This window comes from Pseudophryne corroboree, chromosome 2, assembly GCF_028390025.1.
Source record: "Pseudophryne corroboree isolate aPseCor3 chromosome 2, aPseCor3.hap2, whole genome shotgun sequence".
NCBI lineage: Eukaryota > Metazoa > Chordata > Amphibia > Anura > Myobatrachidae > Pseudophryne > Pseudophryne corroboree.
The window spans coordinates 257,505,434-257,520,686 of NC_086445.1; the positions used below are offsets into that span (position 1 = coordinate 257,505,434).

The following is a 15,253-nucleotide window of genomic DNA, read 5'->3' on the forward strand; positions in this document are numbered from 1 at the left end:
CACCAAGCGGTCACGGAGGGTGCAGGGCGCTGCTGGGGGCGCCCTGGGCAGCAATATTTAATACCTTTATGGCAAAAGAATACATCACATATAGCCATTGAGGCTATATGTATGTATTTAACCCATGCCAGATATCTAAAACTCCGGGAGAAAAGCCCGCCGAAATAGGGGGCGGGGCTTATTCTCCTCAGCACACAGCGCCATTTTCCTGCTCAGCTCCGCTGTGAGGAAGGCTCCCAGGACTCTCCCCTGCACTGCACTACAGAAACAGGGTAAAACAGAGAGGGGGGGCATTTTTTGGCGATATTTTGATATATTTAAGCTGCTATAAGGAACAACACTTATATAAGGTTGTTCCCATATACATTATAGCGCTTGGGTGTGTGCTGGCAAACTCTCCCTCTGTCTCCCCAAAGGGCTAGTGGGGTCCTGTCTTCGATAAGAGCATTCCCTGTGTGTCTGCTGTGTGTCGGTACGTGTGTGTCGACATGTATGAGGACGATGTTGGTGTGGAGGCAGAGCAATTGCCGATAATGGTGATGTCACCCCCCAGGGAGTCGACACCGGAATGGATGGCTTTGTTTATGGAATTACGTGATAATGTCAGCACATTACAAAAATCAGTTGACGACATGAGACGGCCGGCAAACCAGTTAGTACCTGCCCAGGCGTCTCAGACACCGTCAGGGGCTGTAAAGCGCCCTTTACCTCAGTCGGTCGACACAGACCCAGACACAGACACTGAATCTAGTGTCGACGGTGATGAAACAAACGTATTTTCAAGTAGGGCCACACGTTATATGATCACGGCAATGAAGGAGGCTTTGCATATCTCTGATACTGCAAGTACCACAAAAAGGGGTATTATGTGGGGGGTGAAAAAACTACCTGTAGTTTCTCTATCGTCCTAGTGGATGCTGGGGTTCCTGAAAGGACCATGGGGAATAGCGGCTCCGCAGGAGACAGGGCACAAAAAGTAAAGCTTTTCCGATCAGGTGGTGTGCACTGGCTCCTCCCCCTATGACCCTCCTCCAGACTCCAGTTAGATTTTTGTGCCCGGCCGAGAAGGGTGCAATCTAGGTGGCTCTCCTAAAGAGCTGCTTAGAGAAAGTTTAGCTAGGTTTTTTATGTTACAGTGATTCCTGCTGGCAACAGGATCACTGCAGCGAGGGACTGAGGGGAGAAGGAGTCAACTCACCTGCGTGCAGGATGGATTGGCTTCTTGGCTACTGGACATCAAGCTCCAGAGGGACGATCACAGGTACAGCCTGGATGGTCACCGGAGCCGCGCCGCCGGCCCCCTTGCAGATGCTGAAGACAGAAGAGGTCCAGAATCGGCGGCTGAAGACTCCTGCAGTCTTCTAAAGGTAGCGCACAGCACTGCAGCTGTGCGCCATTTTCCTCTCAGCACACTTCACACGGCAGTCACTGAGGGTGCAGGGCGCTGGGAGGGGGGCGCCCTGGGAGGCAAAATAGTACCTATAAAGGCTAAAAATACCTCACATATAGCCCTAGAGGCTATATGGAGATATTTAACCCCTGCCTGATTTCTCAAAATAGCGGGAGACGAGCCCGCCGGAAAAGGGGCGGGGCCTATCTCCTCAGCACACGGCGCCATTTCCTCTCACAGCTCCGCTGGTCAGGACGGCTCCCAGGTCTCTCCCCTGCACTGCACTACAGAAACAGGGTAAAACAGAGAGGGGGGGCAAATTTATGGCGATATTTTTATATAACAAAGCAGCTATAGGGGAGCACTTATTATAAGGCTATCCCTGATATATATATAGCGCTTTTGGTGTGTGCTGGCAAACTCTCCCTCTGTCTCCCCAAAGGGCTAGTGGGTCCTGTCTTCATTAGGAGCATTCCCTGTGTGTCTGCTGTGTGTCGGTACGTGTGTGTCGACATGTATGAGGACGATATTGGTGTGGAGGCGGAGCAATTGCCAAATATGGGGATGTCACCTCCTAGGGGGTCGACACCAGAATGGATGCCTTTATTTATGGAACTACGGGATAGTGTCAACACGCTAAAGCAGTCGTTTGACGACATGAGACGGCCGGACAATCAATTAGTGCCTGTCCAGGCGACTCAAACACCGTCAGGGGCTGTGAAACGCCCTTTGCCTCAGTCGGTCGACACAGACCCAGACACAGGCGATGACTCCAGTGGTGACGGTGACGAATCAACCGTATTTTCCAGTAGGGCCACACGTTATATGATTTTGGCAATGAAGGAGGCGTTACATTTAGCTGATACTACAGGTACCACTAAACAGGGTATTATGTGGGGTATGAAAAAACTACCTATAGTTTTTCCTGAATCAGAAGAACTAAATGACGTGTGTAATGAAGCGTGGGTTGCCCCTGATAAAAAGCTGATAATTTCAAAGAAATTATTGGCATTATACCCTTTCCCGCCAGAGGTTAGGGAGCGCTGGGAAACACCTCCTAGGGTGGACAAGGCGCTAACACGCTTATCTAAACAAGTGGCGTTACCCTCTCCTGAGACGGCCGCACTTAAAGATCCATCAGATAGGAGGATGGAAAATATCCAAAAAAGTATATACACACATGCAGGTGTTATACTACGACCAGCTGTAGCAACTGCCTGGATGGGCAGTGCGGGGGTAGTTTGGTCAGAATCCCTGATTGAAAATATTGATACCCTGGACAGGGACAATATTTTACTGTCGTTAGAACAAATAAAGGATGCATTTCTTTATATGCGTGATGCACAGAGGGATATATGCACACTGGCATCACGGGTAAGTGCTATGTCCATTTCGGCCAGAAGAGCTTTATGGACGCGACAGTGGACAGGCGATGCGGATTCAAAACGGCATATGGAAGTTTTGCCGTATAAGGGGGAGGAGTTATTTGGAGTCGGTCTATCAGATTTGGTGGCCACGGCTACAGCCGGGAAATCCACCTTTCTACCTCAAGTCACTCCCCAACAGAAAAAGGCACCGACTTTTCAACCGCAGCCCTTTCGTTCCTTTAAAAATAAGAGAGCAAAGGGCTATTCATATTTGCCACGAGGCAAAGGTCGAGGGAAGAGACAGCAACACGCAGCTCCTTCCCAGGATCAGAAGCCCTCCCCGGCTTCTACAAAAGCCTCAGCATGACGCTGGGGCTTCTCAAGCGGACTCGGGGACGGTGGGCGGTCGTCTCAAAAATTACAGCGCGCAGTGGGCTCACTCGCAAGTAGATCCCTGGATCCTGCAGATAATATCTCAGGGATACAGGTTGGAATTAGAGACAGATCCACCTCGCCGTTTCCTGAGGTCTGCTTTACCAACGTCCCCCTCCGAAAGGGAGACGGTGTTGGAAGCCATTCACAAGCTGTACTCTCAGCAGGTGATAGTCAAGGTACCTCTTCTGCAACAAGGGAAGGGGTATTATTCCACTCTTTTTGTGGTACCGAAGCCGGATGGCTCGGTAAGGCCTATTCTAAATCTGAAGTCCTTGAACCTGTACATAAAGAAGTTCAAGTTCAAAATGGAGTCACTCAGAGCAGTGATAGCGAACCTGGAAGAGGGGGACTTTATGGTATCCTTGGACATCAAGGATGCGTATCTCCACGTTCCAATTTACCCCTCACACCAGGGGTACCTCAGGTTCGTTGTACAAAACTGTCACTATCAGTTTCAGACGCTGCCGTTCGGATTGTCCACGGCACCTCGGATCTTTACAAAGGTAATGGCCGAGATGATGATTCTTCTTCGAAGAAAAGGCGTATTAATTATCCCATACTTGGACGATCTCCTAATAAGGGCGAGGTCCAGAGAACAGCTAGAGATGGGATTAGCACTGTCTCAAGAAGTGCTAAAACAGCACGGGTGGATTCTGAATATTCCAAAATCCCAGTTAATGCCGACAACTCGTCTGCTGTTCCTAGGGATGATTCTGGACACGGTTCAGAAAAAGGTTTTTCTCCCGGAGGAAAAAGCCAAGGAGTTATCCGAGCTTGTCAGGAACCTCCTAAAACCAGGAAAGGTGTCTGTACATCAATGCACAAGAGTCCTGGGAAAAATGGTGGCTTCTTACGAAGCGATTCCATTCGGCAGATTCCACGCAAGAATTTTCCAAAGGGATCTGTTGGACAAATGGTCAGGGTCGCATCTTCAGATGCACCTACGGATAACCCTGTCTCCAAGGACAAGGGTGTCTCTTCTGTGGTGGTTGCAGAGTGCTCATCTATTGGAGGGCCGCAGATTCGGAATACAGGATTGGATCCTGGTGACCACGGACGCCAGCCTGAGAGGCTGGGGAGCAGTCACACAAGGAAGAAACTTCCAGGGAGTATGGACGAGCCTGGAAACGTCTCTTCACATAAACATTCTGGAACTAAGAGCAATATACAATGCTCTAAACCAGGCAGAACCTCTGCTTCAGGGAAAACCGGTATTGATCCAGTCGGACAACATCACGGCAGTCGCCCATGTGAACAGACAGGGCGGCACAAGAAGCAGGAGGGCAATGGCAGAAGCTGCAAGGATTCTTCGCTGGGCAGAGAATCATGTGATAGCACTGTCAGCAGTGTTCATCCCGGGAGTGGACAACTGGGAAGCAGACTTCCTCAGCAGACACGATCTTCACCCGGGAGAGTGGGGACTTCATCCAGAAGTCTTCCACATGCTGGTAACCCGTTGGGAAAGACCAATGGTGGACATGATGGCGTCTCGCCTCAACAAAAAACTGGACAGGTATTGCGCCAGGTCAAGAGATCCGCAGGCAATAGCTGTGGACGCGCTGGTAACGCCTTGGGTGTACCAGTCGGTGTATGTGTTTCCTCCTCTGCCTCTCATACCAAAAGTATTGAGAATTATACGGCAAAGAGGCGTAAGAACGATACTAGTGGTTCCGGATTGGCCAAGGAGGACTTGGTACCCGGAACTTCAAGAGATGATCACGGAAGATCCGTGGCCTCTACCTCTAAGGAGGGACTTGCTTCAGCAGGGTCCCTGTCTGTTTCAAGACTTACCGCGGCTGCGTTTGACGGCATGGCGGTTGAACGCCGGATCCTAAAGGAAAGAGGCATGCCGGAAGAAGTCATTCCTACTTTGATTAAAGCAAGGAAGGAAGTAACCGTGCAACATTATCACCGAATTTGGCGAAAATATGTTGCGTGGTGCGAAGATCGGAGTGCTCCGACGGAGGAATTTCAACTGGGTCGATTCCTACATTTCCTGCAATCAGGATTGTCAATGGGTCTCAAATTGGGATCTATTAAGGTTCAAATTTCGGCCCTGTCAATTTTCTTTCAAAAAGAATTGGCTTCAGTCCCTGAAGTCCAGACCTTTGTTAAGGGAGTGCTGCATATTCAGCCTCCTGTGGTGCCTCCAGTGGCACCGTGGGATCTAAATGTGGTTTTGGACTTCCTAAAATCTCATTGGTTTGAACCACTAAAAAAGGTGGATTTGAAATATCTCACATGGAAAGTGACCATGCTTCTAGCCCTGGCTTCTGCCAGGAGAGTGTCAGAATTGGCAGCTTTATCTTACAAAAGCCCATATCTGATTTTCCATTCGGACAGGGCAGAACTGCGGACTCGTCCGCATTTTCTCCCTAAGGTGGTGTCAGCATTTCATCTGAACCAGCCTATTGTAGTGCCTGCGGCTACAAGTGACTTGGAGGACTCCAAGTTACTGGACGTTGTCAGAGCATTAAAAATATATATTGCAAGGACAGCTGGAGTCAGAAAATCTGACTCGTTGTTTATATTGTATGCACCCAACAAGATGGGTGCTCCTGCGTCTAAGCAGACGATTGCTCGTTGGATCTGTAGCACAATCCAACTTGCACATTCTGTGGCAGGCTTGCCACAGCCTAAATCTGTAAAGGCCCACTCCACAAGGAAGGTGGGCTCCTCTTGGGCGGCTGCCCGAGGGGTCTCGGCATTACAACTTTGCCGAGCAGCTACGTGGTCAGGGGAGAACACGTTTGTAAAATTTTACAAATTTGATACTCTGGCTAAGGAGGACCTGGAGTTCTCTCATTCGGTGCTGCAGAGTCATCCGCACTCTCCCGCCCGTTTGGGAGCTTTGGTATAATCCCCATGGTCCTTTCAGGAACCCCAGCATCCACTAGGACGATAGAGAAAATAAGATTTTACTTACCGATAAATCTATTTCTCGGAGTCCGTAGTGGATGCTGGGCGCCCATCCCAAGTGCGGATTATCTGCATAAGTTGTACATAGTTATTGTTAACTAATTCGGGTTATTGTTAAAGGAAGCCATCTTTCAGAGGCTCCGCTGTTATCATACTGTTAACTGGGTTTAGATCACAAGTTGTACGGTGTGATTGGTGTGGCTGGTATGAGTCTTACCCGGGATTCAAAATCCTCCCTTATTGTGTACGCTCGTCCGGGCACAGTACCTAACTGGAGTCTGGAGGAGGGTCATAGGGGGAGGAGCCAGTGCACACCACCTGATCGGAAAAGCTTTACTTTTTGTGCCCTGTCTCCTGCGGAGCCGCTATTCCCCATGGTCCTTTCAGGAACCCCAGCATCCACTACGGACTCCGAGAAATAGATTTATCGGTAAGTAAAATCTTATTTTTTCCTGAATCAGAGGAATTAAATGATGTATGTGATGAAGCGTGGGTTAACCCAGATAGAAAAATGCTAATTTCAAAAAAGTTATTAGCATTATAGCCTTTCCCGCCAGAGGTTAGGGCGCGCTGGGAAACACCCACTAGGGTGGATAAGGCGCTCACACGCTTATCAAAACAAGTGGCGTTACCGTCTCCTGATACGGCCGCCTTCAGGGATCCAGCTGATAGGAGACTGGAAACTACCCTAAAAAGTATATACACACATACTGGTGTTATACTGCGACCAGCCATCGCCTCAGCCTGGATGTGCAGTGCTGGGGTCGTCTGGTTGGATTCCCTGACTGAAAATATTGATACCCTGGATAGGGACAGTATTTTATTGACTATAGAGCAATTAAAGGATGCTTTCCTTTATATGCGAGATGCTCAGAGAGATATTTGCACTCTGGCATCGAGAGTAAATGCGATGTCCATATCTGCCAGAAGGAGTTTATGGACGCGACAGTGGTCAGGTGATGCGGATTCCAAACGACATATGGAAGTATTGCCGTATAAAGGGGAGGAATTATTTGGCGTCGGTCTATCGGATCTGGTGGCCACGGCAACTGCCGGAAAATCCACCTTTTTACCTCAGACCCCCTCCCAACAGAAAAAGACACCGTCTTTTCAGCCGCAGTCCTTTCGGTCCTATAAGAACAAGCGGACAAAAGGACAGTCATATCTGCCTCGGGGCAGAGGAAGGGGTAAGAGAGGGCAGCAAGCAGCCCCTGCCCAGGAACAGAAGCCCTCCCAGGGTTCTGCAAAGCCCTCAGCATGACGCTGGGGCCTTACAAGCTGACTCAGGAGCGGTGGGGGGTCGACTCAAGAATTTCAGCGCACAGTGGGCTTGCTCACAGGTGGACCCCTGGATTCTGCAGGTAGTATCTCAGGGTTACAGGTTGGAATTCGAGAAGTCTCCCCCTCGCCGGTTCCTAAAGTCTGCTTTGCCAACGTCTCCCTCAGACAGGGCGACGGTATTGGAAGCCATTCACAAGCTGTTTTCTCAGCAGGTGATAGTCAAGGTACCCCTCCTACAACAGGGAAAGGGGTATTACTCCACGCTATTTGTGGTACCGAAGCCGGACGGCTCGGTAAGACCTATTCTAAATCTGAAATCTTTGAACCTGTACATACAAAAATTCAAGTTCAAGATGGAGTCACTCAGAGCAGTGATAGCGAATCTGGAAGAAGGGGACTTTATGGTGTCCCTGGACATAAAGGATGCTTACCTGCATGTCCCAATTTGCCCTTCACATCAAGGGTACCTCAGGTTCATGATGCAAAACTGTCATTATCAGTTTCAGACGCTGCCGTTTGGATTGTCCACGGCACCTCGGGTCTTTACCAAGGTAATGGCCGAAATGATGATTCTTCTGCGAAGAAGAGGCGTATTAATTATCCCTTACTTGGACGATCTCCTGATAAGGGCAAGGTCCAGAGAACAGCTGGAGGACGGAGTAGCACTAACCCAACTAGTGCTGCAACAACACGGGTGGATTCTAAATTTTCCAAAATCTCAGTTGACCCCGACGACACGTCTGCTGTTCCTGGGAATGATTCTGGACACGGTTCAGAAAAAGGTGTTTCTTCCGGAGGAGAAAGCCAGGGAGTTATCCGAACTTGTCAGGAACCTCCTAAAACCAGGGAAAGTGTCTGTGCATCAATGCACAAGAGTCCTGGGAAAGATGGTGGCTTCTTACGAAGCGATTCCATTCTGCAGATTCCACGCACGAACTTTTCAGTGGGATCTGCTGGACAAATGGTCCGGATCACATCTGCAGATGCATCAGCGGATAACCTTATCGCCACGGACAAGGGTGTCTCTTCTGTGGTGGTTGCAGAGTGCTCATCTGTTAGAGGGCCGCAGATTCGGCATACAGGACTGGGTCCTGGTGACCACGGATGCCAGTCTGAGAGGCTGGGGAGCGGTCACACAGGGAAGAAACTTCCAGGGAGTATGGTCAAGCCTGGAGATGTCTCTTCACATAAATATACTGGAGCTAAGAGCGATTTACAATGCTCTAAGCCTGGCAAAACCCCTGCTTCAGGGTCAGCCGGTGTTGATCCAGTCGGACAACATCACGGCAGTCGCCCACGTAAACAGACAGGGCGGCACAAGAAGCAGGACAGCAATGGCAGAAGCTGCAAGGATTCTTCGCTGGGCGGAAGATCATGTGATAGCACTGTCAGCAGTATTCATTCCGGGAGTGGACAACTGGGAAGCAGACTTCCTCAGCAGACACGATCTACACCCGGGAGAGTGGGGACTTCATCCAGAAGTCTTCCACATGATTGTGAACCGTTGGGAAAAACCAATGGTGGATATGATGGCGTCCCGCCTCAACAAAAAACTGGACAGGTATTGCACCAGGTCAAGAGACCCTCAGGCAATAGCTGTGGACGCTCTGGTAACACCGTGGGTGTTCCAGTCGGTGTATGTGTTCCCTCCTCTGCCTCTCATACCAAAAGTACTGAGAATTATACGGCAAAAGGGAGTAAGAACGATACTAGTGGCTCCAGATTGGCCAAGAAGAACTTGGTACCCGGAACTTCAAGAGATGCTCACGGAGGATCCGTGGCCTCTACCTCTAAGACGGGATCTGCTTCAGCAGGGACCGTGTCTATTCCAAGACTTACCGCAGCTGCGTTTGACGGCATGGCGGTTGAACGCCGAATTCTAAGGGAAAAAGGCATTCCGGAAGAGGTCATTCCTACACTGGTAAAAGCCAGGAAGGAGGTGACTGCACAACATTATCACCGCATTTGGAGAAAATATGTTGCGTGGTGTGAGGCCAGGAAGGCCCCCACGGAGGAATTTCAACTGGGTCGATTCCTACATTTCCTGCAAACAGGATTGTCTATGGGCCTCAAATTGGGGTCCATTAAGGTTCAAATTTCAGCCCTGTCGATTTTCTTCCAAAAAGAATTGGCTTCAGTTCCTGAAGTCCAGACTTTTGTAAAAGGAGTACTACATATACAGCCCCCGGTTGTGCCCCCAGTGGCACCGTGGGATCTTAATGTAGTCTTGGATTTTCTCAAATCCCATTGGTTTGAGCCGCTCAAATCGGTGGAGTTGAAGTATCTTACATGGAAAGTAACCATGCTACTGGCCCTGGCTTCAGCCAGGAGAGTATCAGAATTGGCGGCTTTATCATATAAGAGCCCATATCTGATTTTCCATACGGACAGGGCAGAACTGCGGACGCGTCCTCATTTTCTGCCTAAGGTGGTGTCGGCTTTTCACCTGAACCAGCCTATTGTGGTGCCTGCGGCTACTAACGATTTGGAGGATTCCAAGTTGTTGGACGTGGTCCGGGCATTGAAAATATATATTTCAAGAACGGCGGGAGTCAGAAAGTCTGACTCACTGTTTATATTGTATGCACCCAACAAGATGGGTGCTCCTGCTTCTAAGCAGACGATTGCTCGTTGGATTTGTAGCACAATTCAACTTGCACATTCTGTGGCAGGCTTGCCACAACCTAAATCTGTCAAGGCCCATTCCACAAGGAAAGTGGGCTCATCCTGGGCGGCTGCCCGGGGGGTCTCGGCATTACAACTCTGCCGAGCTGCTACTTGGTCAGGGGCAAACACGTTTGCAAAATTCTACAAATTTGATACCCTGGCTGAGGAGGACCTTGAGTTCTCTCATTCGGTGCTGCAGAGTCATCCGCACTCTCCCGCCCGTTTGGGAGCTTTGGTATAATCCCCATGGTCCTGACGGAGTCCCCAGCATCCACTTAGGACGTTAGAGAAAATAAGAATTTACTTACCGATAATTCTATTTCTCGTAGTCCGTAGTGGATGCTGGGCGCCCATCCCAAGTGCGGATTGTCTGCAATACTTGTACATAGTTATTGTTACAAACAAATTCGGGTTGTTATTGTTGTGAGCCGTCTGTTCAGAGGCTCCTACGTTTGTCATACTGTTAACTGGGTTCAGATCACAAGTTATACGGTGTGGCTGGTATGAGTCTTACCCGGGATTCAATATCCTTCCTTATTGTGTACGCTCGTCCGGGCACAGTATCCTAACTGAGGCTTGGAGGAGGGTCATAGGGGGAGGAGCCAGTACACACCACCTAATCCTAAAGCTTTATTTTTGTGCCCTGTCTCCTGCGGAGCCGCTATTCCCCATGGTCCTGACGGAGTCCCCAGCATCCACTACGGACTACGAGAAATAGAATTATCGGTAAGTAAATTCTTATTTTAATATTTCTTTCTAAATTTCTCAATCAGAAAATTTGGACTAGGGGTGCCGTGAAAAAAATTCTGATACTCTAGGGTGCCGTGATTCAAAAATGTTTGAGAACCACTGCCCTAAACTATGAAAAAACAACAATGTTATCGGATGAAAAACATGGCTATATTTATAATTTGAGCCTGTATCCTAGTAGGAATGGCTTTCTTGTCACAATTGATAAAGGCCCCATACACTAAAACGATAATGCCCGATTTCATCCAATTTCGTGCATTCGGGCCGATATATCGGGTGAAATCGGGCATTTTGGATGCGTTTCCGATCCGATGTGCGTTCCCGTGAGGGTCGGATCGGCTCCCCTAGATCGTTAGTGCTGTACTCGTCGTATGTCTGTTCCCGCAGGCATGGCTGGGATCGCATAAGATATATCGCATGCAAAATGTACCAAATCGTATGGAACCGCTCCTGGGAGAGTTCAAGGAAAATCGCCTCCGACTTCAGCCTCAGACATATCGCTGTAGTGTATGGGGGCCTTTAGAATAAGGGGTCTGTATATTAATAATGACACTACTGGGATAATTAATGATCTGTTTTTTGGCTGATATTTTCATGTTAAACGAAAACATCCTCGCTATGTAAGTGTAATTCGCAGGGATGGCAGTAGAGATAACCGATGTCTCTGCAAATTACTTTACAGGTTTGCGAAAGACTCTGGGGAAATTGGACGGAGGATTGGAAGAGCTCTCTCCTGCTAGCATACTTCCATAGGCTTAAAGTTCATTACATCATCAGAAGATGGTGTCAAATAACGGGACCAAACTTTGCTTTTCAGAGTTTGGTACATAGGGGTCAGATTGTAATCCCCATTGATAATGGGGACTGTGACCTGCGGGGCTAATTAGCTTTTTGCAGGAGATTTATGTGAAATCTTCTGCATTAGGCTATTAGTACATAGCTCCAATTTCTAAAATGATGCACTTCTTACATTATTTTATTGAAAAAAAATAATTGCTAAATAGGCCCCATGATCACTTTATATTCTACAGTAAATATTGGGCCGTTTGGTTAAATGAGTAACTGGTGTTCTGTATTACAGCATGCCTATTGTCCTTGTGGGGAATAAAAATGACCTTCCCGCCCACAGGTATGTATCAGTCATACTTTATTTTTGATTTTTTTTATTTCTAACCATTATTTGAAAATGTCTCAATCCTTTCAGTCGTCAAGTGAAAACAGAAGATGGTAAGAAGCTAGCAGACTCCTGGGGAGCTGCTTTTATGGAAGCTTCTGCTAAAGATCCAGAGGTAAATATTTATCCCTGTTTATACCCCTTTTCCACCCAAATCCTGGGTCAGACCTGGGACAAGACCCTGTTCCCACTGCGGCTCTGCCGTTTACACTGGACACTGGCACAGTCTATATACTGCCGGTACTTGGAGATGACATCTCTCCCATCTCAAATTAGGACCCTTGATGCAGTTTTCACATCACGCTGGGGGTGAGACCAGCACTCAGCCAGCTGCTGGGGTGCTCCAAGCCTCCTCTGTGCACTGAATGCACTCTGCATCTGTTCACCTTCACTGCTGCTCAGTCTGCACAGAATTGCAGACTGAGTGTCTCTCTACCTCCCGACTGCCTGTGGGACACTGCGGTTGGGAGCTAGGGCATCGCCTCATGCTGTAAACGGGACCTGGGTTGGATGGCCCGGGTTACCCATTTACAGTGCAGCCTTACCCAGGTCCTTCCAGGGTCCAACCCTGGTCACAACCCAGGCTTGAGTCTAGTGATCAGGTTTTTGTTTTTTTCGGGGCGGGGGGGGGGGGGGCATTTTTCACTGAGAGCCCAGGTCAAAGCCTGTTCATGTGCAAGAACTTAAAAGGAGCAAGTCTGTGTAAATTTGCGTTAATTTTTTCTGTGCCAGGTTATCTCAGAAATGTGAACTTCTGCCCATAGAAGGTGATACAGATATGGACAGAGCATCGCTGCTGCTTACTTGGGAGCAGCAGTGATACTAACATATAGTAATGCAGCAGGAGCTGTCTGGTGTAAGTAGACTCCTCCTGCATGTATGATCCTCTGCGGTGTCTAAGGATACTGCATCTGATCACCTGCGACACAGTTGGCTGAATGAGCAACCCATGAGGTGCCACTGTTCCATTGCTGAGGCCAGGAAATTTGTCTGAAGATGGAGACCCTGGCCTCTGCTTTCCCACAAAATGGAGGTGACATGCCTCTTGTGAAACAGAGGCCACTGCAGTCTCCAAATGGCTGCAGACTGTGAACCAGCGGACGTCTGCAGCCTTACTACGTCCAGCGCAGTATGTGTTTGGCACGTGCGCAATGTACTGAGCATTGGTACAGTATTGGTACTGGATCAGGCCCCTAGTTGGTGAAGCAGTAGATGGAGTTTATGGAAGTAAATTGTGCGTTCTCTAGAACCTTACTTTTCTTTTGGCAACTCCAATGTGCAGGGAAATGTGTGTCCAGTAACTGTGTCTTGTTTATTACAGATCAGCAAACAGATTTTCACCAAAATTATTGAGGAAATTGACCGTGTGGAGAACTCCTTCACTGAGGAGAAGAAATGCAGGCTGATGTGAAATTCTGCTGCAGCACCACAGCCTCTGTCTCAGGATAAGAGCTACTGGCTGTCTTGCATTTAACTTTGCCACATTCTGTGCGGGGAGCAATGCACCTATCAATGCAGTCCCTCTGGAGTTGGCAGGGGTTCACACATGCAAAGTGTTTCCACTGCCTGTCCAGTCCCTTTCCCTGTATTTTATAAGCTGGTCTGCTTCATGCCACTTTGCGGTCTTGCGCTGCCCTAAACTGGCACAGACTGATACTGTATGGCTTGAATATGTACCTGTTAATCAGTTTGCACAAACTTACAGCAACGTTGTTGCTGTATGTACTGGTTTCTTTGTGTGTATTGTGTTTATTTTTATATTTTTCTGTATTACATAATCTGTTAATGATTTCTATTTATGTTAATGTGTAAGTGTGGGCATGGGCAGCTAACATAACTATTTATGTATATATTTTCACTTATGCCTTCTTTCATAATAAGAACTGTAATATTGTAGTATAACTCTTAAATGTGAATGGGGTGGGACAAGTTCCTCCTCGTTTGTGGTAATGTTTCAATTTTGTATTGACCCTGGAAATGCTGCAGTTTCTCTAACCCTTTAATAAGGGGGCAATGGTTGAACATAAATTGTTTACATTTACAGCACTTGGATTCAGGTCTCTCAGTGCTGAATTGTTTTATATAAATGCAAAGTCTTGGACTATACTTGATTACATGTTGGTGTGCCTTTTTATGATTATTGTGGCCAGTGATTGTATGGTCAGTGAGCCCAATTCAAATAGGGTCTAATGTAATTATGTAACTTTATTTTTTTTTTTTACTATTATTATTTTGGCACATCCATATTTATGAGTTGTTTTTTGTAAGTTGTGCCTCACTAGAAGATTAAATAAAGCTTTTTGGTTTTTTTTTTTTTTTTTTTTTTTCCCCTGCTGAAATCAATTATTGCTGTAGCCTATTTCAGTTTTACAGTTTTATGTTTGTTCTGTTGCATAAAGATATAACTGGAACACGCTTGGTTTTCTATTCAGATGAGCTGGGTTGTACTCTATAACAGAAATTGTGGCAGATTTACACTTTCTGCTTTGAATGGTCAGAGCTGGCACTGACCGCTGGCTTGTACACAAATTAAAATTCAGCGTGTGTAATAAATATATAAAATATATAATTTCTCACTTTCCTCTGAAAAATGTTCCGGAAACTGCCAATTTCGAAACACTCTGTCTTGTATGTAAAAATGACACATAAGTCAAGCGGCAAATGACTTATTTATGCAGTGAAAGCAAGGTAATTGATTTCAGACCATTTCTGTCTAATTTCAAGTATTTAATTGTTTTTGTTTTTTCCTGTCTGACTGTAAACTGAGACTTGGATTGGAAGAAATAAAATCTGATCTCTGTGGTCCTTCCAACAAGAATACAAGTAACAGATGGCATTGATAATCCAGTACAGTACCATAATCCTCTTGGGTTACTGTATGCTTCTATACATGGCTTTGGACTACTAATTCAAAATGTACTGTAGAAAACAATAAACTTGTCCAAATGAAATCTATTTAACAATAAGCAAAAACAGAAATATATTCTCGCTGGCCAGAAGCTGTTTTTTTTTTTTTTTTTTTAAGCAATAGTTGGCTTTGCTGTGTGGGCCATCTATTTTAGGTGTATAGATATCAAATTCAAACCATCTGTACATAGAAAGCAATAGATTATACATCTGCATATGTATTTGTTAGAAAAGCCCTTATTTCTCTTAATTCCTACAGGATGCTGGGGTCCACATTAGTACCATGGGGTATAGACTGGTCCACCAGGAGCCATTGGCACTTTAGGAGTTTGAGAGTGTGGGCTGCCTCCTCCCTCTATGCCC

At 47.2% G+C, this 15,253-nt stretch overlaps 1 protein-coding gene across 2 annotated transcripts in view; it reads left to right on the top strand.

Annotated features, from left to right (window-relative positions):
- Positions 1-14,552, top strand: part of RHEBL1 (RHEB like 1) — a 28,964-nt gene extending 14,412 nt beyond the window's left edge. For both annotated transcript variants that reach the window (XM_063952695.1, XM_063952694.1), the window contains exons 6-8: positions 11,891-11,938; positions 12,014-12,098; positions 13,305-14,552. In XM_063952695.1, the coding sequence (XP_063808765.1) occupies positions 11,891-11,938; positions 12,014-12,098; positions 13,305-13,394 (223 nt within the window). In that variant the 3' untranslated portion in view covers positions 13,395-14,552. The remainder of the gene's footprint in view (positions 1-11,890; positions 11,939-12,013; positions 12,099-13,304) is intronic.
- Positions 14,553-15,253: the final 701 nt, after the last annotated feature.